This window comes from Anas acuta, chromosome 1 (genome assembly GCF_963932015.1).
Source record: "Anas acuta chromosome 1, bAnaAcu1.1, whole genome shotgun sequence".
Classification (NCBI taxonomy): Eukaryota; Metazoa; Chordata; class Aves; order Anseriformes; family Anatidae; genus Anas; species Anas acuta.
The window spans coordinates 142,082,350-142,107,032 of NC_088979.1; the positions used below are offsets into that span (position 1 = coordinate 142,082,350).

At 44.4% G+C, this 24,683-nt stretch overlaps 1 protein-coding gene across 2 annotated transcripts in view; it reads right to left on the reverse strand.

Moving 5' to 3' along the window:
* The window catches only part of TMTC1 (transmembrane O-mannosyltransferase targeting cadherins 1), a 147,647-nt gene that overhangs the window by 15,883 nt on the left and 107,081 nt on the right, over nucleotides 1–24,683 (reverse strand). For both annotated transcript variants that reach the window (XM_068661808.1, XM_068661816.1), the window contains exons 11-13: nucleotides 23,800–23,913; nucleotides 8,469–8,612; nucleotides 533–641 (exon numbers count right to left, since the gene is read on the reverse strand). In XM_068661808.1, coding sequence (XP_068517909.1) covers nucleotides 533–641; nucleotides 8,469–8,612; nucleotides 23,800–23,913 — 367 coding nt within the window. The remainder of the gene's footprint in view (nucleotides 1–532; nucleotides 642–8,468; nucleotides 8,613–23,799; nucleotides 23,914–24,683) is intronic.

Consider the following 24,683-nt stretch of genomic DNA (forward strand, 5'->3'; position numbering starts at 1 on the left):
CCAGTACATGATCATCTACCATGGTGATTAGGGGCTTTATCCTTATGGATACACGCACGGGGCAGAATTCAGAGGCAGAAATTCAAAGTAGAAACCTTGTTTCTGCCATTTTCTAGCTTTGGGGGGCTTTCTTATAAATCTCAAGGTTATCTATGTAGGTTTGTGTGGCTGGGGGGGAAGTACTCACCTATTCTGCTGTCATAGCATTCAAGGGGCAATGGATAAAGACTTTGATATAGATGTGGGGAGCTCCAGAATGGATATGTACTCAACTTTAACAGTGAAGTAACTCAGAGCCACACCACACGGGTGTAATGACTCACTGAGAATGAGTTGCCTCCTTCCTATACTGAACAAGTCATCTCTAAAGCAGCCCAGCACAACTCTCCAGATAACCACAGACAGGACTGTGCACTTCACTGCCGTGTGTGTGAGGTGTGAGCAATTCCAAGGCTGTGAAGGAGGCATTGCAATTACAACATCAGTGTATCACCCTGCAGGAGAAACAGGAACCTTGAATGGTACCCGTTACCTGTTCAGCCAACAGTGAGGCCAGGCTTGAGTAAGCATCTGCGAATTCTGGGCCGTATTTGATGGAGTCCTTCAGTAACATTACAGCCTCCTCCTTCTTCCCTTGGGACCTGCAAACCGGAGAGGAAGGGGAAAAAAGAAATTAAAGTTCTTTAGCAGCATGTTTAGGTCACACACTAATCAGGTACTTTAAAGAGATGTAAAAAACTCTATCTTGTTCTTTTCAACTAAACTAAATAATTCACTCGTGCCTCCTCTCCCCAGTGCACGTACCCAGCACCTCTCCATTGCACGTACCCAGATCCATACTGAACCTCTTTGCCTCTCCCTCTGAAAGGGAGTCAGCACTCTGATCACCAAGTACATGCTAAATTTTGCTTGCTTGCTCTTTCCCCACAGAGGATGTTGATGCCTCTGGTGCACAGGGTCACTGCACTGATTACCTGTTTTTTTATTTGAATGGCAGGCATGCAAAGGATGTGTACAGGCACTGCCTCTCTCCAGCTCTGGTGCTCACAAGCAGAGCACGCTGTTTTAAACTAATCTGGGCTCTTTGTCCCATCCCTGCTGTAAAAACACCTCTCCCTTCCCAAAGGAGAGACTGAAATTGGCTACATCTGTAAGGAGCCAGGGAGAAGCAAGCGGGTCACTCACTGGGGAACGAAGACATGCAAGTGTTGAAGTCACGTCGGTAGAAATGAAGGAACTCATCCTACCTCATGCCAGGGTGAGAAATGTGCTCACCAGGGCAACTCATTTCTTTGCATATTCTGAGACTTTTTGCTCTTCGCATCACGATTTCATTATGCTCCTCTCAGGAGCTGGGAGCAGATAGGTTTTAATGAACCTGCTGTTTGGTCTGCTGTTCTGATGAGTGCTCACACTGAGCATTACGCAATGAACCCAGCAAAGACAAAACACCCCCAAAATACTGAATTCCTCAATCGTACACACTGAAGAGCAAAACATATTTTGCTCTATCAGGCAATCAGCGCGGGCCACAAGCTCTGTCTGTTAAGTGATAACTGTTAGATTTTGTAAACTTTTCCAGTCCTACTGTAAATCTACTCTCAGTATGTCTCTTCATTGAAAATAAATCAATAAATCAAGTTGAGAGATGGCTAGGCTAATGAGATAGACTTTTTTCCAGCATTGCTCTGCACTTACTGCCTTGGAAAAAGGAAAAGTTTTCCTGAACAAAATTCTGTGTTTATTTATTTGAGCTACAATTTCACCAGCATTGCTCTGTATTCCTTTCCTTGGAAAAATTAGAAGGTTTCCTGAGCAAACATCTAACGATGCTTAGTTGGACTGGAACAACATTTTCTTTGTGCTGGGTGTACAACGAGTATGAATAGCGGGGCTTACAAAAAGAAACAAAGGGCTGTGGAACACAGAAAGTATGTGAACACCTTGCTGCTTTGGCCTTAGATTTCATCTGAGTGACAGGGTCAAGTAACCAGATCTTGTTTATAAGGTGCAAATTTCAGCTGATAATATATGTGGCTTTGCAGATTTTTTCCCTTTCTAGTTATATAACTCAAAGAATATTTTGCCTGTCCATTACGCTAAGTAAAAACAGTTGTGCTAGTCTTTTTCTTCTTCCAGTGGTGCTCCATATAAATTACACGAATGAAGCAAAAACAAATAAAGAACCACTTTTCCCCTACACTAATTAATGACTAGCTGGCTTGTCAATTTATAAAACTTTTGGATTCCTTGGCTGGAGTTTCATGACACATTTTTATAAATCAAAAACAGATGACTGCTTTATAAAGGTATTGATGTTGGGCAAAAAAATGTAGGAAATGCCAGCTACAGAAATAAAAGGATTAAGTGATCCGCTCAGCAGTAGTAAAAGTTCCCATTAACCACAAACATGCGCTAGGAACATGGGGCAGTCCTCTTAATTGCTCTTTTTTTTTTTTTTTTTCTAAATGGCCTTTTTTTCGTTTGATCCAAGAACAATGTTTGTCTCCTGAAAGTGGGGGTAGAGAGAGAAAGATTATGGCATCTTTTTATGTGACAGACTGAATTATATTATAAAAAGCAGATCCAATGGTTTCTCAGAGGGCTCAGTCCTGCAAGATACTGACTGCTCTGGCCAAGCACTTAAACACGTACTTAACTTTTATGTATGCAAGTTGAAAATTAATTACTGGCTGAAGTGCTTTTCTGGACCAAGGCCAACATATTCAGCACTTTGCAGGATCGAGGCCGTAGCTTATATAAATCTCATGCAATTTGGGAGAACACCGAGAGTTGGGAGAGCAGTCTGATACACTAATTTACCACAAACCGGGGATCTGCAGCAGGAAAAACTAGGTAATATATACCTTCAACATGACAGAGAGAGGAACAAATTCAACTGACACAAGGAGTCTATGATCACTTAATCCAATTTTTCCCCAAATTACCTTGCCTTACAATGCCCTCTTCTGATTCCCTCTTCCACTCGAGCCTCCAGCCTGCCCTCCACAATCAGCATGGTTGAGCCAAATGCTTTCCACCTGGAGCATCCCTTGCATATTGCTGCAAGTGCCCTGCAGTTTAAGAAGCATCAGCCTAAACTATCCTATACTATCCTGCAGAAGCCTGCTCATCCACGGGGCTGCGAGTGGGCTATTGGCACTGGAGCAAATTTCATTCACAAGAGAAGCAGTAACCCAGGAATTACTACTCTACAGGACTTTTTCACTTTCAAGATTTGTTTTGTAATGCAAAGTTAGTTTGACTGCATTAGAGTCAGAAACACAGAACTCAGTAAGGGCTCCACAACTGTTCTGAACAACTCGTCTTGGTTTTACACGATAATCCATGGGGAGCTTGCAGCGTGTAACCACCTGAATGAAAGGAAATCTCTAAGCACATTCCACTCCCTGGGTTTAAACAAATTCAGGCAATTTAGATGCTCTCCTTTGGTTTTTATCTGTACTATGTGGATGACACCAAAGTGGAGTGTCCTCCACACCCCAGCAATGCACTATAATGTAGGGTTGCTTTTCAGATGGGAAGGTTTGACAGGAAGATCATGAAGTTCAGCGAAAACAAATTCATGTCCTAAACCCAGAGTGGGATAACCCCGTGGACCAGCACAGGCTGGGGGACAACAGGCTGGACAGCAGCTCTGAGGGAAGGCCCTGGGGGTCCTGGTAGACAACACATTGAGCACAGTGTAGAAGGCCAACAGCGTCCTGAGTCACTGGGTCCAGGTCAGTGATCCTTCCCTTTTATACGATATTTGTGAGACTACACCTGGAGCAATGTCCAGCGTTGGGATCCTCAGTGCAAGAAAGGCATGGACATACTGGACAAAGCCAACGGGGAGCTGCTAAGGAGGTCTGGGCTGGAGCACATGTTGCATGAGGAGGGGCTGAATGAGCCACAGTGTGCGGCCTAGAGAAGAGAAGGCTCGGGGTGACTTCACTGCTGCCTGAAACTACCTGGGGCCAGAGGATACAGAGAAACCAGAGCCAGACTCTTCTCATAGGTGCACAGCAACAGGATGAGAGACAATGGACACAAGCAGGAACGTGGAAACTCTGACTACATACAAGGAGAAATGGTTTCACCGTGAGAGTGATAAAACATTGGAGCAGGTCACCCAGAGAGATTGTGGCATCCCTGACCTTGGAGGTGTTCAAGATGCAGCTGGACACAGCCCTGAGCAAGGGGATTCAATTTGACCTGCTTTGAGCTGCGAGCTTGACTAAGTGATCTCCAGAGGTTCATTCCAACCTAAGCTACTCTTTGAATCTATTGTAAACTTGACACTGCCAGAGCTTTTTGGTTCTGTTTGCTTATTTTTAAATGGGCTAGAATGTGCATGTGATGCTGATGTACAGCTTCAGCACTTCATACAACACCAAGAATTTGGACCCAGAGACAATCCAGAAAGCCAGACGCAGCTTCACTGAATGTTATTGCTCAGTCTGCTGCTTGGAATGGAAGGGAGGAATGTTTCACTTTCTGAAAGATCTTAAATCTCAATACACATAGTATCTATCTGATGTTTTCCAGTGTCTTCAGACAATTATATAAGCCCATGTTAGCACGTTATATATCCAAAAACCTGTATGAGAGAGGGTAGACAATCCTCCTTTCTCTGACTAGATGGGTTTGTAAAACTTGGACTAAACCAGGGCAACAAATGCACAGGACACCTTGGGTTACTCTACATTCTGAAGAGAAGCAGTCCTTTGAATAAATTCAAGATCTCAGGGGACATTGTTTCTAGGCACTTCACTTTCTCCTTGAAAATGCAGCCATAACCCTCTCAAAACACGTAAGAGTTATGAGGCTTTTCCTCATAAGAAATGCTGCACTGAATATTAGAGCATAGAGAGAGAGAATACAGTAAAGAGTAAGCTCTCTCCTATTCTGCAAAAGAAACCTGAGATCCTAAATATTTACTTCAAATGTTCATAATATTTTATTTCTTGTCTCTTTACAGAATAGCCCAGGGGCTATAAATTTATGTGAGGTATTCTCAATGATACATATTTATCTCAGTTCTTCAAGCTGTAACTCAACAAAACTGAATCTATATAGAGGAGTTAAATATTTATATAACAGGAAATACCAAAACAAAATGAAAGAAAGAAGTATCAGGCTAGGCTACTTGGGACCATGAAAGCAGAGAATGAGATTTCTAGGCAGGTCATCTTCTGGGGCTATTTTAACTAATAAATTCATCTGCACTGTTTAATTATCTACTGCCCAATATTTATAGTAGGCAAGAAAATGATGACATACAACTTTATTTTAGGATAAGTAAACAAAACCAGAGGCTTATTCAGACTTTATCCTGCAATGGTTCCTGAGAACATTCATCTTCTGGCACATAGCTGTCTTCATCATGTGCAAACAGAAAATGGAATCTCTCTTTTTCATCTAGGGGATCCACAGAAAAAAAAAAAAAAAAACAACACATAATAACAACCCAAAATTTCCACTCTGTTGTCCAAAACAATTTTCTAGTCAAGCTTAAATCACAACATGTTTGAATAGCCAGCTTATAGCCAGGGAGTAATGAGCAGCAGATACCCACATGGGAACAGCAATCCCACCCTTCCAAAACCCCGGAGTTTCCCTTTCAGCACTCCAGAGGTAAAATCTAGTATCTGCAATCGGATTTCCACACTACGAGCAGGGGTGGGTGTACAGAACTTGGCAGAATCTGACACAAAATTCTGTGCCAGGCCATTTTGTTCTGTGTTCCAGTACAAGTAATGCTGTTACTGGACATGCCTTGGGTGCTGCAGATGCGGCTCTTCCTGATCTGTATACTCTTGAAGCCTCTGTAAAGAGGACAGAAAATCCTTGCATCTCTTGACCTTTTATCCTTTCTCTGCCCTAAGCTTAAAAATCAAAACACCCTTCATAATGTCTCATAGCACAGCCGGAAATTAGTATCTGCCTGCAATATTCTGCAGATTTTCATTCATTACCTAGATTACCTAGCATTTAGCATCTGCAGAATACTGCTTGCCCTATATACACAGCACAGAACTGGTCTCTCTTTCCAATAAATCACAGTCTCCTATATGGCTGAATAAAAGGATAATTTGGTAGAAAATGCACACAAAATCAAAATTATAGGAATAAGGACGTTGAAATCTCTGCCTCTTTCTCATGTGGTCATCTTACATGTCACCTCATGCTCTCTGCAAATTTGATGCATGATCCAGGAAGGTGCTAGCAAGGGGGTTTGAGCTACCGCTTTAGGGGAGACATTTATGCAAGACCTGCTCACACAGCATCTGCTTTACACACGTGCTATTCCCTCCACCACGAACTCTACCTGGTTTTGAGCAGCTTTTTTTAAAGCTGAACAGGGAGATAAGACGTTTAGATGTAGAACTTAGGGATATGGTTTAGTGGGGACTGTTAGTGTTAGGTTAGAGGTTGGACTCGATGATCTTGGGGTCTCTTCCAACCTAGAGATTCTGTGATTCTGTGATAAGAATACCATTTCTATTATAATTAATACTCTGTGTGTGCCCAGGTGCAATAGATTGCTTAGGAAACCTAAAATAAGTTCACAAAATAGGAGGAAATGGGGAAAAGGGGAAGAATGGGAAAATGGGGAAAGGGGAGAATGGAACCTGAGCACTTTCTTTTAAAGAGTTTAGCAGAAGTATCATACACCTTTAACTTATCACAATATGTGGCACCACAGGAGGATGAAGAACACACAGAATTTGATGGGACACACAACAACTTAAATATCGCTTTAGGAAAAACATGACATATTGCACACAAAACAAAACAAACAGCAGTTCTAATAGAATTTCCCACATGCCTCCTTTGTGCTTTGCCAATGCAACAAGTCCAGTTTCTACCCATATGCTGGGTCATACGAGCCCATCAACTTGCCAGATTAAAGCATTATTGACACGGAATGTCCTGATGCTGTTTCAGGCTTATGTCCTTTTGTATTAACATTTCATATTAAAAAAAAAAAATCAAAGAATAGTAATTAAGACAAATGTGATGGATTAAAAGGATTATAAATATATATATTTAAACAGCATTGCCACCAAAGATTAATTTCAATCAACCAAATCTCATGAATAATACAAAGACTTTCGATTTCTTTTGTAATAAGGCTGTCTTTACCTTTCTTGTATTTCCAGTAAAGCACTAACTTACCTTTCTACACATCTGCCATATTCTAACCCCAAACCATCAGGTTTACTTGTAATATTACTCTGGCAACTTCTCTGTTACTGAATGGACCAGGCAGAACTTCAGCAACCCGCTTAATTTCTTTCACATAAACTCACACTTGAAGTGACATTTAAGAACCAGACAGATCAAGTGTGTTTTGATGAGACAGTGCCACTTTATAACCAGCCCAACACTAAAGCCCAATCTGCTCTGAAGGATTTACCAGAGACCTGTTACCAGCAATATCCCACTACAAAATAGGTGCAGTTTATATCAGCAGAAGTGGCTTTTTACTGTTGTTGTTTATTCAGTTCTGCTAAAAAAAAAGAAGAAAAAAAATGGAAAGGGAAAGGAAAAGAAGAGAGGAAAAAGAGAAAAGAAGTGAGGAAAGAAAGAAAAAAAGGAAAGAGGAAGGGAAGGAAGGAACCCAACTAATGTTATCTTGACAAAAACATGGGTATTTTTTGCTGGTGAAAAAAAGCAAGGGTATGAATAGAGACTTTTGTTTGTTTGCTTTAATTGCACCTCTGACAGATCTTAACATAGCGGCAAAGCTTCTCTTGTAGATTGAAGTTCAGCCTTTAGATATGGTTAGTCAAATTAATTTGCATGATTATGATTGCTATTCTCCTTGCTAAAAGCTAATGCTCTAAATAACAATGAATCAAATTAGGAACTGATCAACTTGTCTTCTAGCTCAGTAAAGTAACCACGTAGGGATGTAAACCAGCTTTCCCCTCAAATCCAGGCCCACTCCACCCCCTGGAATGGGATGAACCTTCTGCCCTTTTGAGCATCTCGAGAGTTATGTATTTATGCCTAAACTACACATCTGACCTTCCAGATACAGCTAATGAGGAGAAGTGGGAACTTGCAGGGAGGGATTTGCTGGATATGTGTTATTCATTAGATCTGTATCAAATGCCTGTCTTTGAGCAACATGGCTTGCTCCACTGGAAAGGTTCACATCTCTCCATTGAGATGGAAATCCCAGGTGACTGGTTTGGATTTAGATACCTCATTTTTTGATGCCTAATTTGGAACAAGTGGATGCCCTCCAGCTGAAGCATTGTTGTAAACAGCACCTGAACTGACCTGGCAGACAGCATAAGGATATCCAGACTAAGCTTTGTCTCTGTGCCAGCAGCCTTGGCTGCCGGTAAGAAATAGCACCATTCCTTCACCAGTTGGCAGAAAACCTACTTCGGTGACGTGCATATGGAGATACCTGGATTTCCTTGGCCCCAGTTCTGCATTCAACTTACTTGAGCAGGTTGCCCAGATTGAAGAGAGCTCGATTGTGCTGAGGGTTTAACTGAAGGGCCCGTCTGTAGTAGTCCTTTGCCTCCAAAACATCTTTGGTCAACGTCCCCAAGTTGTTGAGAGCACTTGCATGACGAGGGTACAGTCTGGGAAAAAGGAAATAATTAATTATGCACACTCATTAACTGACACACATAAAGCTCAGGTCACTAGCTCCACCATCACTGCTCTGAGACACTCCGTACTGGGAAGGATGTCAGCTGGAAAATGCCATCTTCCCTTAATTTGCTGCAGGTCCTGATGGGATCATGAGGAACCTTCTCAACTCCCAAAGAGACTGTAAATCAGATCTTCTCCTACAGTTCCTTTATGCTTCCAGGGCAGAAGAGAATACTCAACAGCTTTGAAAACTTATTTTACTCTCCAATTAAGAGGCAGAATGAGTAGAGCAGCCTGAACATTTTTATTCAAAATGCTTATTGAATAAGTAAGAACTACTTAGTCAAAAATATGTTTCCAATATAAATTTGTTTTGACATATACAGAAACCAACACCACACTGCTTAATTGTGTGTTTTTAATCTGTTTCCCACAACAGAAGTGATAATAAAAAAGGGCAAAGTGAAACTTGTATTCAGCTGTTGAATAATGTTTTCAGGACCAAGAAAAATGATCAAAAAATTTGGAAACAGACTGCTTAACAATATGAATTTCCTGAGTTTCTGTATTTTTTTAACACCCAGTTCTCCTTTCAACTCATCAAAACAGAAATTTAAATCTACCCATTTCAATTTAACATTACACATTGGGCCCAGCGTATCTCTGCTAAAATCCTCCATGAATTAAGAAGCACTTTATGGTCCACTCAGCTGCTTCTATGCTCAGGCAAAGTCATGCTCCTGCATTAATGGTTTGGTTTGTAGGTTTTTCACCAGAAAACTCCAGTGGTGAAAATGATCCAGGGAGAGATTTAGCACCCGGGACCCTCTGCATAACAGATGGGTGAAAACTGAGGTTCATTCTGATAATGAAACAAATACAAAAAGGTAGCCCACAGAGGGAGGGAGACCAGCTGTGCGAGAAGTGTCCAGAGTCCCCTCCGATGCTCTGGTATGAAATGCTGTACAGGTGCCTGCCCACTCAATTCCTCCAATGGACATTTTATTTGTGATAGGGAAGAAGTGAGTTAAGAGGGTCAAGGCTTCTGCTTGAGAAGACCCGGTCCCAAATCCTTCTGCCACTGCATGTTTTCTATTTCAGACCAGGACAAGTCATTTGGCAATTCTTTGTCTTGGGTCCGTGTTTGTAAAGTGTGGATAATAGCTTTGTAATTCATGGGAGAGAGATGTGGATAATGACATTAAAAGTGGTTGGCTATGATAGCCCAGGGTATGGCATGAGGAGGGGCATTTAAAGGAATAAGAGACTAAGACTATAATGCAGTCTAACTCTGAACTTCGAGGCTGTTTCTAATCTAAGAATTTCCATGTTTTTTGTTTTTTATGTGTTATTTTTTTTCCTGGAGTTTTTCATTATGTCAGTTCAGCCGTGGGATTTTCTGTACTTAAGCACCGTGAATAATTTAGCATTTTATACACTGCTGCAACACTTGTATCAGTCACATTTTCATTCCACGGCACATAAGTGATCCTGGCAGGGTCTTATTTGGGGGCGCAGCCAGGAACACACGAGGGAACTCCAGGAGAAGAGGACGTGCGCCAGTAACAAACGCGGGCTATTTCCTACAACTAAGCAAGAAGAAAGTTTTCCACCCAACACTAAATCTAGCAGGCAAGGATTGCAAAACCACATAGCGGAGGAGAGAAAGCATTCAAAGATGCCATCATATATATATATTTTTAGAACGTAGCCTATTATACTGACGACGGATAAATGTAATGAGCACCACTCACCATACCTAACTGCTACAGGCTCTGCCAACATCCCTCACATCCAGATAAGCACCCTGTCTCTCAGAGGTAACCACTTCTGCTGCTGCTAACCCCTAGATGCATCTTACACGTACTAGCCACTGCCTTGAGTGTCTGCATTGTCCAGCGACACCACCATTCACTACACTACCTGCATTCACTGCTCAAGTGATTTCTGAAGAGATCCTTCATTGATCTTGTTCCAGAGGAGTAAGAAATCCAAGGCTAGACTACAGTTGCCACAGAAATAGCATCGCTTTCTACCAGTGAAGCTACACAGAGCGTCTGAAGCACTTCTGGATGTGAAAAGCTTCCTGCACTTGGAGAAGGGTCAGTGAAAGACAAGGTGACGAGGGTAGGGTTTGAGTCTTACCCTGGCCCTAAAATCCACTGGCCAGCTAGGCTAAGCCTCCCCAGCTGAAGCAAGCTGGGGAAACCTTCCTCAGGAACAGCAGGGAAGCAATGGAAAGGCCCAAGCTTGCTTGCTCCTCACTACGTGGGACACAGCTCTGTGTGATACCTTGACCAGGATCTTAAGTGAAGCATGTCCTATCTACCTTCAGGCAAGTAACCAAGGGCTCAGACTTGTTTCCCATTTCTTCCACAGGCTTTTGACATTATTTTCAAATAGAAAGATCTGGGAGTCATAATTTTTGAGCCTTTTTCTCCATTTGGCTATGATAAAAGCTGAGCATCACTTCTGTCGGTACTCGTGTATAAAAAAAGCTCTAATATCTGACATGAAGTCGCTTGATGTATGAGTGGGCAGAAGTATTTCAGACAATTCTTGGGAAAGTCAGAAACAGATTAATATTTTACAGCCCTAAACCTGATGCGTTTGCTCGCAAACTTTCAGAAATTTATTCTGCTCTTGGCCTCTAGTGCTCCCATGACATTTTAGGCCCAGGAGATTTGCTTGCACCGATTTGGAGAGGAATGAAAATTCAAAATTAAAAAAAAAAAAAAAAAAAAAGCACTGATTTCACCTTTAAACTGCACAGTTCTGACCAGCAGCTCCATAAATACACTTCTGAGCTCAGCGCTAAAACCTCTCGACAGCACATCACAGCATGCAAACCCATCTCCCCTGGATCCTGGGCTCTATTTCTTGTGTTTTACATTTATTCCTTACATCTCATTGCCCTTTCCAAGGAATATAAGTGAAAAAAAACAGAACCTCAACTGGCATAAATTGTCAGCTTAAACCAGCTTAGCATCTGGCCTGCAGAAGTTACAACATTGACAATTTTACATATCCGAACAAATGTGAAGAGAAAAATAGCATCGCGCAGAGAGATAAGGCAGTGGTGCTGGGCTTTTCCACCGGGGTTCAGTTTTTAAAGTTTTTATTGGAAAATTACTTCATTATGGCAATAGAGCAAGATGCCACTCAAGTGAGCTCAGCAGAGAGCACAACCATGCCCTAGGACAGCATCGCCCCCAGTAAATTAAGCAGAGCCAGCGCCTGGGCCCATCACCATGCACGCTGTTTATTGCTGCCACGATCCCTACCAGGTTGACACCACCCTCAAACTGTTCCCAGGAGTGGCCAGGGCTGAGCCCAGGCCAGGGTCTGGTCCCAAAAGCCAGCTTGGCCTCAGCCCCCATCTCTCAGATGCTTGCAGGCCGATTTATGCCAGTTGGCCCCAAGGCTGGAGACTGGGGCCCAGACCCTTTTTATTTATTAATATGGACATCGACTACAGGACTAATGGCCTTACTCAGGCTGCCCTCCGTTCACGCACACCCACCGCTGCTATCAGTAGCTTCCTGGGGATAAAAAGAGAGTAGAACAAAGTCTTGTGGCTGGATTTACAGAACATCATAAAACTTGACCACAGGTGACTAATTAAAGCAACGCGTACTAAAGAAAATGTTTCTGCAGAATTTGCAGATATACCGTTTGCAAAGCGTTTTGCTTTTTGCTCTATCTGAGCTATTTTTTTAATGAATGGAAGCACGTGTACTTTTTTTTTTTTGCTGTTCACTTTTATGCTTTTGGGAGGGTTGTGCTGTTTTCTGAGACTTCCAAAATTGGCCCCAATGCTTCCTGATGTCTACCCTGACTGCAAGTTCTCGGATGCACAGACTGTCTGTTCCCCATGCATATTTATTTCTCAGAAGACTCAGAAACACCTTACCATGACAAGGAGGTCTCAAGTTAACCTGGAGTCTCTTTCATGCCACAACGACAACAATACGCAGAGCCCAGACTTTGTTTTACAAATAGCTGGGACACTCGGAGTTGCAAAGAATCAGTTATTATAATGTATATGTTGTTTTATGACTTCTCTTAAGAAACAAAGCTTTTTGTCTGGACACACACAGAGCTGTGTTTTCCTTGCCACCACCATTGATAATGGTAACAGTCTGCAGGCAATATCCTTCTTGCTATGCATCTGATTAAGAAGAAATTCCTTTAGGCTTCACCTAATCAAATGCAAGTGCTGCATTATTTATGAAAGAAAGCTGAATTTCATTAAACTTATTCCACAAGAAGCAGTTCATGTAAAAAAAAAATCAATTTCTCATTTCTTTCAGAAATCAGAATAATTTTCCTCCAAAACCTACATTCACAGGTAATTATTATAGAAGTCTCGAAACAGCAGAATTACATAAAAATGAAAAAAAATAGAAAAAAAATAAACCAAGGCTATATATTTTAAAGTGTATTTTAAATCAGACTGGGATTTCATTTCTAAAGAGAAGACAAGTGGGATGTTTCCTTGTTGCAGAATGAATAATTCAAATGATTCCTCCAGTGCTGTATCTGCAATTGTCAGAATAAATTTAAACAGCTTTCCCTTTAACTATTACAGGTATACACTGCACAAGAACTCCTGTTAATAATTATCCCCACTTCTTTCAGGCTAGTAAAATTCCCTCTAATACCATCGAACAAAAGCCTTATTGACTTGCACAGTCAAGAGATTTTTAGTTTTATAAGACGATACCAGGCGTAAAACATCTACAGTCATCATCATGCTGAAGACCACTTATTTTGCTTTTTAATTTAATGCTGTTATTACCTGAAACATTAGTTTATAAAAAAAAAATGCATGGTTTTGTTTGGCAACATATTTATACTACAAGCTGATTCCAGAAAAAAAAAAAAGAGAAAGGGAGGGAATTTGTTGTCATGGATACAACCTATAATCCGCCAAGAATTTTAATTCTTTTAATTCAGATGTAGAGAGACCACTTAAACACTTGGCAAGCTCTGCTTGCAGTCCTGCCTTTAAACGGCCCTTGGTTTGGTGCCAGAGGTATTAAGGGGGCAAAAGGCATCAGAATGACAACTCCCCGCTTGCTCTTTGAGTGTTACATGGGTTTTACACAACCATCGCTGTGCAGGGGCAGAAAGCAAAAGGGATGTGGCCAGGCTAGAGCAGTTATCCATGGAAATGCCCACAAACAGCACAGAAAGGGCTGCACCAACAGCTTTTGGGATCCGTGCAGCTCTGCCCAACCTCGTGCTACCCTCAGAGCACCTGTGACAAGCCTGTCCAAAGCGTGCTCCCTCCCAGTGACTTGAAACACAAGTCCTTAAGGCCATGAGAAAAGCCACAAACAGCACGGGACATAATTAACCTAATGGCCATGCCACGGCAGCAGAGGGAAGGAAAAACCTGCCTGCATCACCTTGCAAACATTCGAAGAGCCTCCAAAAGCATGTTCTTGTCTGCCCAAGAGAAAAATCAGCAAGTGGGAAGACGCAGCAGCGTGCCTGGCTTTTGTTACAGCACCTTTGGCTGAAAGCATGCGTCCGTCCAAACCTGGCGTTCACGGCGAGCGCTCCACCTCTGCAGCAGCTGCGAGTCATTACCTCTGCTGTGAGCCACCCGCTGGAGTTACCTCTGCCTTGGCCAAAGGAGAAGAGGGGCTGAGGGCCCTGGGACAGACCTCGTTTTCTCACCAGCCCTTCATGCTGCTGGACACCTTCCAGCTGCTGCTCTCCATCCGTCCAGTGCCGGTGCGACCCTACCGCAGCGCTCAGCAGCCGGAGACTGACTCTGGACAAATTAAGTGTGCAAAGTCAAACCTTCATTAGCCAAGCCCTGTTGCTTGCCGGCAGTGTGGCAACTTGTTTTTCAGACACGTTTTGCCCCATTCCAACACATGCTGAGATACTTTATTGGCACCGTTTTGCCAACAAAAGTCAGAATGTTACGTCAATAATGTTCCACCTGTGCCAAATCTTTATACTACCCACTTTATATTTACTCCGGTATAGGGTTTCAAGCCAATTTTCCAATCTGAATATTACATCACTCTCATTTTCATGTATTTACATAAGTTCTCAATAAAGCTCTACATCAGGTTGATTTAAAACCTGACTTGATGCAGCTGTGAGAGCAGTCACCCTACGGGGAACAATCCTGCAGTGGCAACAACGCGGGCCGTGGCCTCACGATAGTGTGGCACCTTGTTCTGAAAGCTCCTCTATGCGACGTAGGTCACCGAGCCAGATCCTATGTTTTTCTCCAAAAGACCTTCAATTTGCAGCATTTGAATTCCTTTTATAAAGGGAAAGACAATCCTGCAATATTAAGCAGCAGCTTGTTTCTCTTGAAGAGTTCTAGTAGTTGCATCAATATTTCCTCAAAGTTAACACCCTTCAGCTTGGCAGAAGATTTGTGGCAGGCTGGGATTTTATTTTATTTTTTTAACCTGGAAATCCTGTTGAAAGCCAGGCAAGTGAGAGATCTAAGGCTTTTCGGTTCCTTTGAAAGCCTCAGGCATAATCTCCTTCAGCGAAAGCATGACAAAGCAGTGAGGTTCCTGGCTGTATGCAGCACAGCCCCGAGTGCTGCTGTGGCATCTCACCAGCAACAAGCTGAATTAGTGCTTGACACAATGCTAGAAATGAGGCAGGGAGCGAGCAATCCTGCCCTGGCATGGTTCCCGCAGCTCTCAGAGCATTTTTTGGCCCCCTCCCTGCAGCAGCTGCCCTGCGGGTGGCCCTGTGCATCCCACCAGGGTCTTCGCTGGCACTACATGGACCGGATCAGGTCCTGATGGAGACACCAAGATCACAACCAGTTCACAAAGTGACGCTGCATACGGTCAGAGAGCGGGGTGCCTGATCTATTTCAGACCCTCCTGCCGCTGACTGAAGGGCTAGGGTCCCCCACAGGTGCCTTGGGTACCCCAGCTCACCTCTGATGTCTTTTGCTGCCTAAGAGGCAAAAGTCACCTGAGTTTGAGCACTGAGCACCCACAACACAGACACTGAGAGACGGTGCTCACCTCTCCCATGGTTTCCCACGTGGCGTGGCACAAGTCTGCCTTGCAGAGTCCCTGTGACCTGCAACTAAAGTGCCAGCACTGAAATGTCCTTTTCCTGTACCACTGCCTCCCTGCTCACAGCACAAGCCCTCTGCGGTGAAGACACTCTGCAGTTCTGTTCAGAAGCTGGTAAAAGGGGACCTTGATCTCATCTGGGACTTCCAGAGGCCAAGTCAGTATAAACAGCAAGTGCTGAATGGCAGCCAGGGCTCACGGGAAGGAAGAGGTGTCCTGGCTGCCCTACTGGCAGCTCGCAGGCAGCAGGAGCATCGGGGCGAGCCTGCTGCTGCGCGCAGAGCACGGGGCACGGCAGCCCCGCTGTGCCCCAGCATCGAGGGAAAACTCAGCAGGATGGAGACGTGAAAAAAAAAAAAAGCAGCTGAATAGATTTAACCTGTAAATTGGCAAAAGCCATGTGAACTTTTTGACCCCAGCATGCGTTTTAAGAAAATCATATCCAGAAGCATGACATTAAAAAAACAAGCCTGTGGCACATTAAACAGTATTTCATTACATCTTCAAGCTTGGGTGGGGGCAGAAGCTAAAGATTTGGAGCTCAGAAGGACAAAAAGGATTTTATGTCAAACAATGTCACAGCTAAACATAAGCAAGTAAATAGATAAAACCCCTCCTGCTAAACTCACATGTTCCTTGTGATGCTGAGGCAACACGAGGTTATCAAACGGGGCTGCCTGCTTCTGCTCTCACATAAAGAATTTATGCAGGATCTGTGTAAGTCCTTAAAATCCCAGAAACTACTCAAGCCCAACAAAGGACTAATAATTCACAACATGCCTGCCTTACACAGAGAGCAAACAGTGCAGGCTTCTTCAGAGTGCTGACAGAAACCAGAGGAACATCGCAGCGAACAGGAGGCTGCGAGTTTGGGTGAGTTCTGCAACGAAACAGTTACATGAGGGAGCAGAAAAACAACACATATCTCTTCTAGGCAGATGGGATGCCTGTCACCTCCTAGGGCTCCCAGGTGCCGAAGGAAGCTGTAAGTACAGCCCCATAGTGCCATCCGTGATCATGGGATGGCCGGGGGTTGCCTCACTCAGCAGTGTAAATCAGAGCAGCCCCACTCCATCACTGCCCAAATTGCTCAGAAGGGCCATTCAGATGCCTGGGGATAAAGGATAGCACCTCACCTGCTCTTGCCAAAGCTTCACAGAAAGGCTCAAGGCTATCCTCAACAGACACTGACTAGGAGCCAATTTTTCTGCTGCCCTTTATTAAGGATTGGAGAAGGCAAATCTTTGATTTAGTACAGCTATAACCAGTGCTACCTGATTGTTCTTCAAGAAAAAATGGTCACTCAAAAGTTTCCATGATGGCAAGGGCAGCTGGCTAGGGGAAAAGAAATGGCTGTGGGAAGAATAAACAGCCTTTGGATCTGAGGTTCTTGTTTTCCAGAAGTGAAAAAGTAGACACAAACATCTGCAAAACACAGCCAAAAGTAGGAACTCTGCATAGCCCACGTGAAAATTGAAATAGATCTCGTCTCAACAAGACAAAAGCTTTGCACCTTCACTGGGGAAGCAGTTTTCTGTTCCCCAGACTTTTAGCATGAGACTTCAATACATATGCACTTTTGCTTCTCTACAAAACAGTCAGAGCAATGAGGCAGTTACTGTGGAAGGTTACAGAGCAGTCCTTAGTGCTGATGGGGGCTCTTCTCCAAGAAGATGCTTTTGACAAGTTAGCAAGCCCCTGAATTATAGCATAGAAGGACCTACACCCATGAAAATAGCCACAGCCTAGGAAGGGACCCAGCCTACAGATACTTAAACCCCAGAGGGAGTTACACATCCCAGCCCAGCCCAGCAGAAACAGCCAGCTTTCATTGCTGCCAACGCAGTCACACTGCACACAACCTGCCTGTGCTTCAGGGCTCATGGGTGCACTCACACCAGCGTGCTTTGGAGTAAATAAAAGCCTGCATCTTGATTTGTATTTGATTAAAAAAAAAAAAAAAAAGAATAATTGAGCAAAGGGGGTGGATATCCTAAAAGAGGCAGAGATCAGTGTTTGTAGAGTACAGGTTCAAAAATAAATTACGCTGGCTGAAGTAATTTGGCCATCATCCCATGCACCGTGTTGTAAAGTCTATTGAGTCTCTGTTTCAAATTACCAGGCAGGCTTTTCAACCATCAGTTACTATTAAAATCACTCGCCAGGTTTGTCTCGCCTCAGGACAGCCACCAGGTACGTATGTGAGAGCATCAATACCCCAGCAGCTTGTTGGCAAGGCGCGGTTTAGAAGAGCACCTCACAAAGATGTTCCCGACGGCCTGGACCTGTCTCAGGCCTGTAACACACTCACACAGGGAGTTCTGCTACGTCTCTGGGAAGATGTTTCACCAAATGCCTGACCAGAGGGTTTGCTCCAAGAGCCTGACCCCAGAAGGGCTCGCAGGGCTTCGGGAGCAAACGCGGCCCTGGCAGCGGCAGCGAAGCAGCGCTGCACATTTTTGACTCCCTGTAAAAACAGGCTAACAAATGGTGCTGGTATTTTAATTCTTTCCAGAAATAAATCGCAGATGGTATCCAAGGCCACCTGCAGTCCACGCTGAGAGGCATTTTCAAGGCGCGCACGCACACATAAAGGGCCGTACGAACACTATTTTTTTACTTCATGGAGAGTGTAATTTAACTGAATTTAACCAACCCCAGATACTGTTGATTTAAGATATATAAAAACCCAGTGGGTAGGTGTGTGGGAAAGCTTAGCAAGAAACCTGAGTCTCCCTTGCAGCATTAGGGCTTTATTTCTAAAGTGGAGGGGGGAGAAAGAGCCGCCGAGCTTGCTCCCATTCCTGCAATGTTATGCACCAACTTCTTTCCTCGGTGAGGGATGTGGGTACAGTACTCACACAGCCTCCTCCTCTTGCTAGCCTACGTTCAAGTACCAAGTATACACATGGATGATCTCGTGATGCTTCCTTGTGCCACAAGCCAGCGTTCCCAGTTTCCACGCTTCAAGCAATGCCCTTAGCCATATTATTTGCAAGGTCTTCAAAAGCCAGCCTGCCCATGGTGCGGCACCAACCGTTTTCATATTGCCTGGTATGCCTCTTGGCCCAGCCTCTCCTCTCTCTCAAGGCCGAGCATCTGAGCAGCTCCCTGAGCCACACAGCAAGCCAGCCTCAGGGTTGCTGCTTGCTGCCCCGAGGCTCCCTTCTCTGGAGGCTAACACAAGGGAGAAGGGAGGCTTGGAGGGCCAGACAATGCTCTCTGTCTCTCTCTCTCTTCCTCCATCTCTTGGGCTTGCTCACTGTTTAACCTTCTTTCCAGCACTTTTCCTTTCTTAGCTGCCCCACTCTCAATTATTTTCTCCAATTCATTTCATCCAGCAAAAGTAAGTTATACAGAAATAACTCATTTATGACTCATCAATTTTGTGTCATTTGATGGTCACAGTATCTGGCTTCAATCAGAGATAACTCATTCTCACCCACTATTAAACATAATTACTCCAGTGACATTTTTTAATTAAGGGTGAATCTATATGTTTTTTATGTCCAAAAGTGCCAACACGGAATTTTAGATGTCAGCTTTTCACTTGTCACAACAATTTAGCTTGGACAGCACTGGATTATTATTAGCATGTTTATGCACCCAAGAAACCCAGCAACCTCCTTCAGCCCCACCTGCTGTTGCTCATATTAAAGAGAGATCTGTGGGAAGCAGAACCCTGGCAGCAAACATGGCATGCCAATGAGCAGTACTCTGCAGTGCTGGTCACAGAAATACAGAGGATAAGATGGAGCTGCTTTGGGAATACAATTTTAAATAAGTTCTTTTGTAGCAGGGAAGGGAATATTCTTCCCCCCCTTCTTTGTTAAAAGACGTAAGGAATGGTGGTCAAATCAGTTTTAAGGCTCTTCTGTTTTTTTTTCATGTCATCTTACATGTGTTCCTAAGGAGTGATAAAATAGTCTCAACAGCAACATCAAGTAAATGAGGCTGGGGAAGAAGCAGGACAAGAGCTTGGTAACCATCAACAACAGCAAAAATATCTTCATTAGCACATCACAGATATTCTTCATACTTGTGTGAGGCTGCACGACCTTGCATTCTCACTCGCAAACATGAGAGTGGCAAGACAAGTTTTATTTCAGATAAAACTAGCTCTATTTGATCACCAGCAACAGGAGGTCTCTGAAATTCCTAGCAACAGCAGCAAATGTGCAGCAGAAGCAGCAGCAAGAATTTTCAGGCTAGCTTTCAGAGTAGCCATGGTCAACTCCGTCTCAGACAGAGTATTTCTGGCCTTTGCTTTTTGCAGAAAAATATCAAGCATCTCCTGGGGTCACCACCATATGTCAGGCAAACCACCAAAGCAGTCTAACCCAGCAGTGTGTTTTTATTGGTTTGCTGAAGGTAAGCTAAAAGCCTTATAAAACATTGCTCCAATTGCAGAATGCCAGCTGTTGGTAAAATCTGCTTTATGGATAACTCATTTTGCAGTTCCGAAGGCTGTGCTTCCATTTGCCTTTCATGAACCTGACGCACATGAGGAACTTTTCCTGCATACGCAAAACTGTTTTGTTTGTTTGTTTTTCTTTGCATTCTCAAATGATAATGCTGTTCTCTGTTTTGGTGTATCATTTCAGTTTTCATTGCCCCCACTCTTGGGCAGCATAATTGCATTGCACTAATTACCTAGACCAGGCTACGTCAAGATGCTGCATCACTGGCTGCTCCGCTGCCTTTTGAGTGTCCATCTGCAATGAGTCTCAAACACCAACAGTGTATCAAGAGGGGGCTGAAGGGATCAATTGCAGAGTTTGCCTTGGAAATACGCCCTGCAGTTTGACTGTCAGAGGAAGCACGTTCTTCTGCTCCATCATTTATCTGAAGTTAACAGAGAAACACCAACACATGACAGCAGAGGATCCTGCTTGCAAAATGCCTTTGAAGGCAGAAATGGGAGCAAATGACTAAAGCACTGGGGATCAAGTTTCCCGGGATTTAGTCCCAAATGCTGATATTTCCCTACATAACTTATGTGTGCTTCAATGTCTTTTCACACAGCTACAGCTACAACATCACCTGCCCACATGACGGGAGCATTAGGCCACTTCACTGCACAGCGACATGGCAATTGACACTTCTGGCAGAGAAGCAGCAAGTGGAAACGCATTATTACGTTGGTGGAATGGTAATTGCAAGCGGTTAAAACAGCCAAGCGCATACTGACAGGATCACTTTTGTTTAGCAAACAGTTAAACTCACTCACCAGAGATCAAGCAAACCTACACTGCAATTTGGCACGGGCTTTAGGAGCGAGCTGGAATGATTAATGAGCCACGTGCCTCAGACAGAGCTGCTATGGGCGATGCTGCTCTCCCTCCCCTACCTCCCAGAAGCTGCCGGGTGGCAGTGGCAGCAGCCTGCTTCCCTATTGATTCCATCTCCTTATTAATTTCCCTATCGATCTGCCCACTGCTTCTCACCACGCTAGGCGGACATGATGTTTTGATCTCCTGTCCTTCTGAGGGTGCTGCTGCCACACTGCTAAGCCTCCTGACTGGGCTCTGTTTTCCATCACCTGGGAGCGTGGATCTGTTTGTATTCACCCAGAGAGCAGACACCTGGTGAGGGGTACCTGGGGGGATGTCCGAGAAGCTGGTGGTGTTAGTGCCGAGCTGCTGGTCTGCCCGCTCAATGATGAAGAAATTCAAGACCTGAGTGCTGCTTCAGCTTCCCAGCTACTCTTCCATTTTCAGGTCAGACCCGTGGCCAAAAATATTCAGAATCATCAAAATCTGTTAAGGATAGTACAGCTACGAAGTCCCTTCTTTTTAATTGTAGAGTAATTGGTCTACATTCAGGGCAGGGAGTGCAAAGCTGGAGTCTGTGAGGATGCATAAAATAGCTGGGACGCTAAATCTGTCCTTATCTGTGAAAGCCCTGTCAGGTACCCACCATCACGTTGCCTGTCCCACATCCATCCCCTTCTCCACTGCTTCAGCACAGCCATCATGCACGACTCGGTAAGGCCTACACACAACTCCCAAACATTTCAGAAGGGGTATGTCTGAAGGGAAAACATGGAATGTAATGCTCCAGAGGAAGACGTACTACACTCTTTAATGACACTATTTTATTGCATATTACACAGCCTCCAACACCCAGTGGTGGGGCTGGGGAGAGGGAGTAAGGAAAGCATAAGCACGGAAGGATGAGGTGGTGGGACCAAGGAGCTGGCAGGAAAGGCTTCTGGCTTGCACTGCAGGCCTTGCTAGGTCTGATAGCAAACATGCAAGGTAGGGGGGACAGGAGATGTCTTTTTGGAAGTGCCAGCAAACCCTGAAGTTACCAAAGCAAGCAGAACACCAGCAAGGCCCACTAAGATATGGAGTACCTGGGCCAGTGCTTCTGTGTGGCTTCAAGCCCTGACAGGGCTTTGCGTGCTGCGTAAACAACACCATCAGCACAAACTGTGCTATCTAATGAAGTTGAGGACATGTTTGCAGGCAGTTCTCAAAACAGACTCTTTCATAATTGAAATACTGCAGAGCAGAGGACAGCACTGTAATTATAATAAATGGGTGCTGCTGAGTTAGAGAAGAACAAAGTATTTTGTCAGCAACTCCCATTTCCACAAGCAGAGGCGATACTGGGAGGAACAAAAAGATGTGAAGTTACTCTCCATACTAGCAAGTACGCTGCAGGGTCTGGAAAATATTTGTTAGTCTCTCTTCTTTTTAACTTCCAATGGCCCTTTCTGGCAATTTGGAGAAAGCTTGGAGAAGAGCTACTTGATGACTGCAAAAACTTGCATAACACAAAGTGCCAGCAGCTACATCCATTTATTGTATCAAACAGCAGATTAAGGGAGGAGCTGATCAGTGTGGCATTTAAAAGTGTAAACAAATCTAATGACTGGAAACAACATTAAACAAATCAGACTAAAAATAAAGGAGGACATTTTCAACAGACAGGGTAATTAACCTTCAGTACAATTTATTGATGGTTGTGCTGAATTTTCCATTCCTGGAAACATTAAAAAATAGAATGGAGGTTTTTCTAAATGACTTCCTAAATCCCCAGCATGGTAAAAGAGAACAGGATGCTACTCAAAAAGCTAAAAATCACCTTCACCCAGTTTCACACAGACCTCAGTGGCAATGACATCCTGTCCTCCCAGCTCACCTGGGTGGGTTAGGAGCCCTTGGGGAGCCTTTGGTATAACTCTGCCGTCAACTGGCAAAACGACAAAACATAGATGTAATTTCTAGAGTTTCCTCCCACACATCAGGAAAGAATATTTCTTGCACCTCTTGACATGCCCTTTTGTGCTGTGCTCTGTTCTTGCTGCCAGAGCCACTCCTGACTTTGTCTGCCCTTTCCACACGTGCCTTTTTTTCCTGATGGTCTTATCTGCACCCTCCATAGTTGCTTTCCCTTACCACCCCCCTCCATCCCAGGACCTACCACGTGCATGGCCTGGGCCAGGAGAAGTTACGTATTACAGCCCTGCCCTTGGTCCAGATTTACCCTGTGTCTATGGGCCAGGCAGCTCACCTTCCTGCTTCAGCTTCCCCCTTTGCAGAACTATGGTAATGGTATTTACCCTGTTACTGCACAGGAGCATTGTCAGCATCAATTAGTTTAGTGTTGTTGCAAAGCTTTGCGGACAGGAGCCTCAATACAAGTAGTAAGTACTATTATTATTGCTCTACTTCAGATGGCTACAGAGCAGGCATTTTCCAGGCATGCACCATTAACAATTTACCAAGATAAATGGCCCAGGAATCTGAAAATGCATTTATGACAACTACCTCCCGCTTACCAGCATACATTCAGCCAAGTAAATGACACCTCATTGCTCAATGTGTAGCTATGGTAACATTTATATCTCATATATTGAAGTGTACACACAAACACACACGGGCGCACGCGGAGCTGGAGGGAAGCCAGGCTCCTTCCTTTAACGAGACACAAACACCGAGCCAAGGAACCTTCCCAACCTCCGAAAGCTGAGCTGCCTCCAGGGAGGGAAATGGGGGGTAAGGAGCAGGCAGCCCTCGCTGGGAAGGGATGAGCTGCCAGCAGGCTGCACAGCCCAGCCTGAGCACAGCCGGGGCTTCAGGGAACTTACTTGAGAGCTGTTTTGTAGTGGTAGATCGCTTCAACGTTACGGCCCTGGTCTTTCAGAAAGTTGGCATAGTTGTAGTGCACCTTGGCGTTGTGGGGCAGAGTCTTCACTCCTGAGCTGTGGGGAGGAACAGAACAGGATGGTGTTAGCTGGCCAGGTTACACCACCTCCCCCGAGGTCAAGCTTTTTCTCATTGCTCCTTCTTTAAGGAAAGTCTGGTCATATTTCAAATGCCTTGTTACTTCCATGAGCACAACTCACGTTACAACCACAAGCTTGGCCCACACATGCAAACTGTGCAGTGCACTGGCACACCACACGCCCCCGCTGGACATAAACACGTGGCAGCAATTCACCCAACCTGGCCTTGGCACCACGGGCATCTCTAGCACCAACATGACAACGCACCCCGTGGCCAGGTACTGTAGTGTTTCAAAATATAATTTGTTACATTGAAAGACTCTAAAAAGCCTAACAGTTGGAGGGAAAGTATGCAATGCTTTTGATAATATAGCTGTAACAGGCTCTCTCATCTCCAGCCCTGCTTAAACTTGGCTGTCACGAAGCGCCGTATGAAATCCTTGATCTCAGCCTGTCAGCTGGAGGTACCAGACAGAAGGTACCTTTTCTACACGCAGCAGCCACTAGAGGGGATGCACAGCATGCTCTGAGCACCCAGCTCGCACAGACACGCAGCACAGCACTGAGCAGAGTAGCACCAGGAGCTGAGGGCTAAGGGGGCTCTTGCCCTTAGCTGGCAAGTCACACGCTCTCGTGTTATGTGACTGTGGACATGTGGGCGCACAGCCGACGCATCCCTCCCCTTCGTCTTCCTTGCCAGGCAGCTTGGACTGAACGTTTGGAATTAATAATGAGGGCACAAAGAC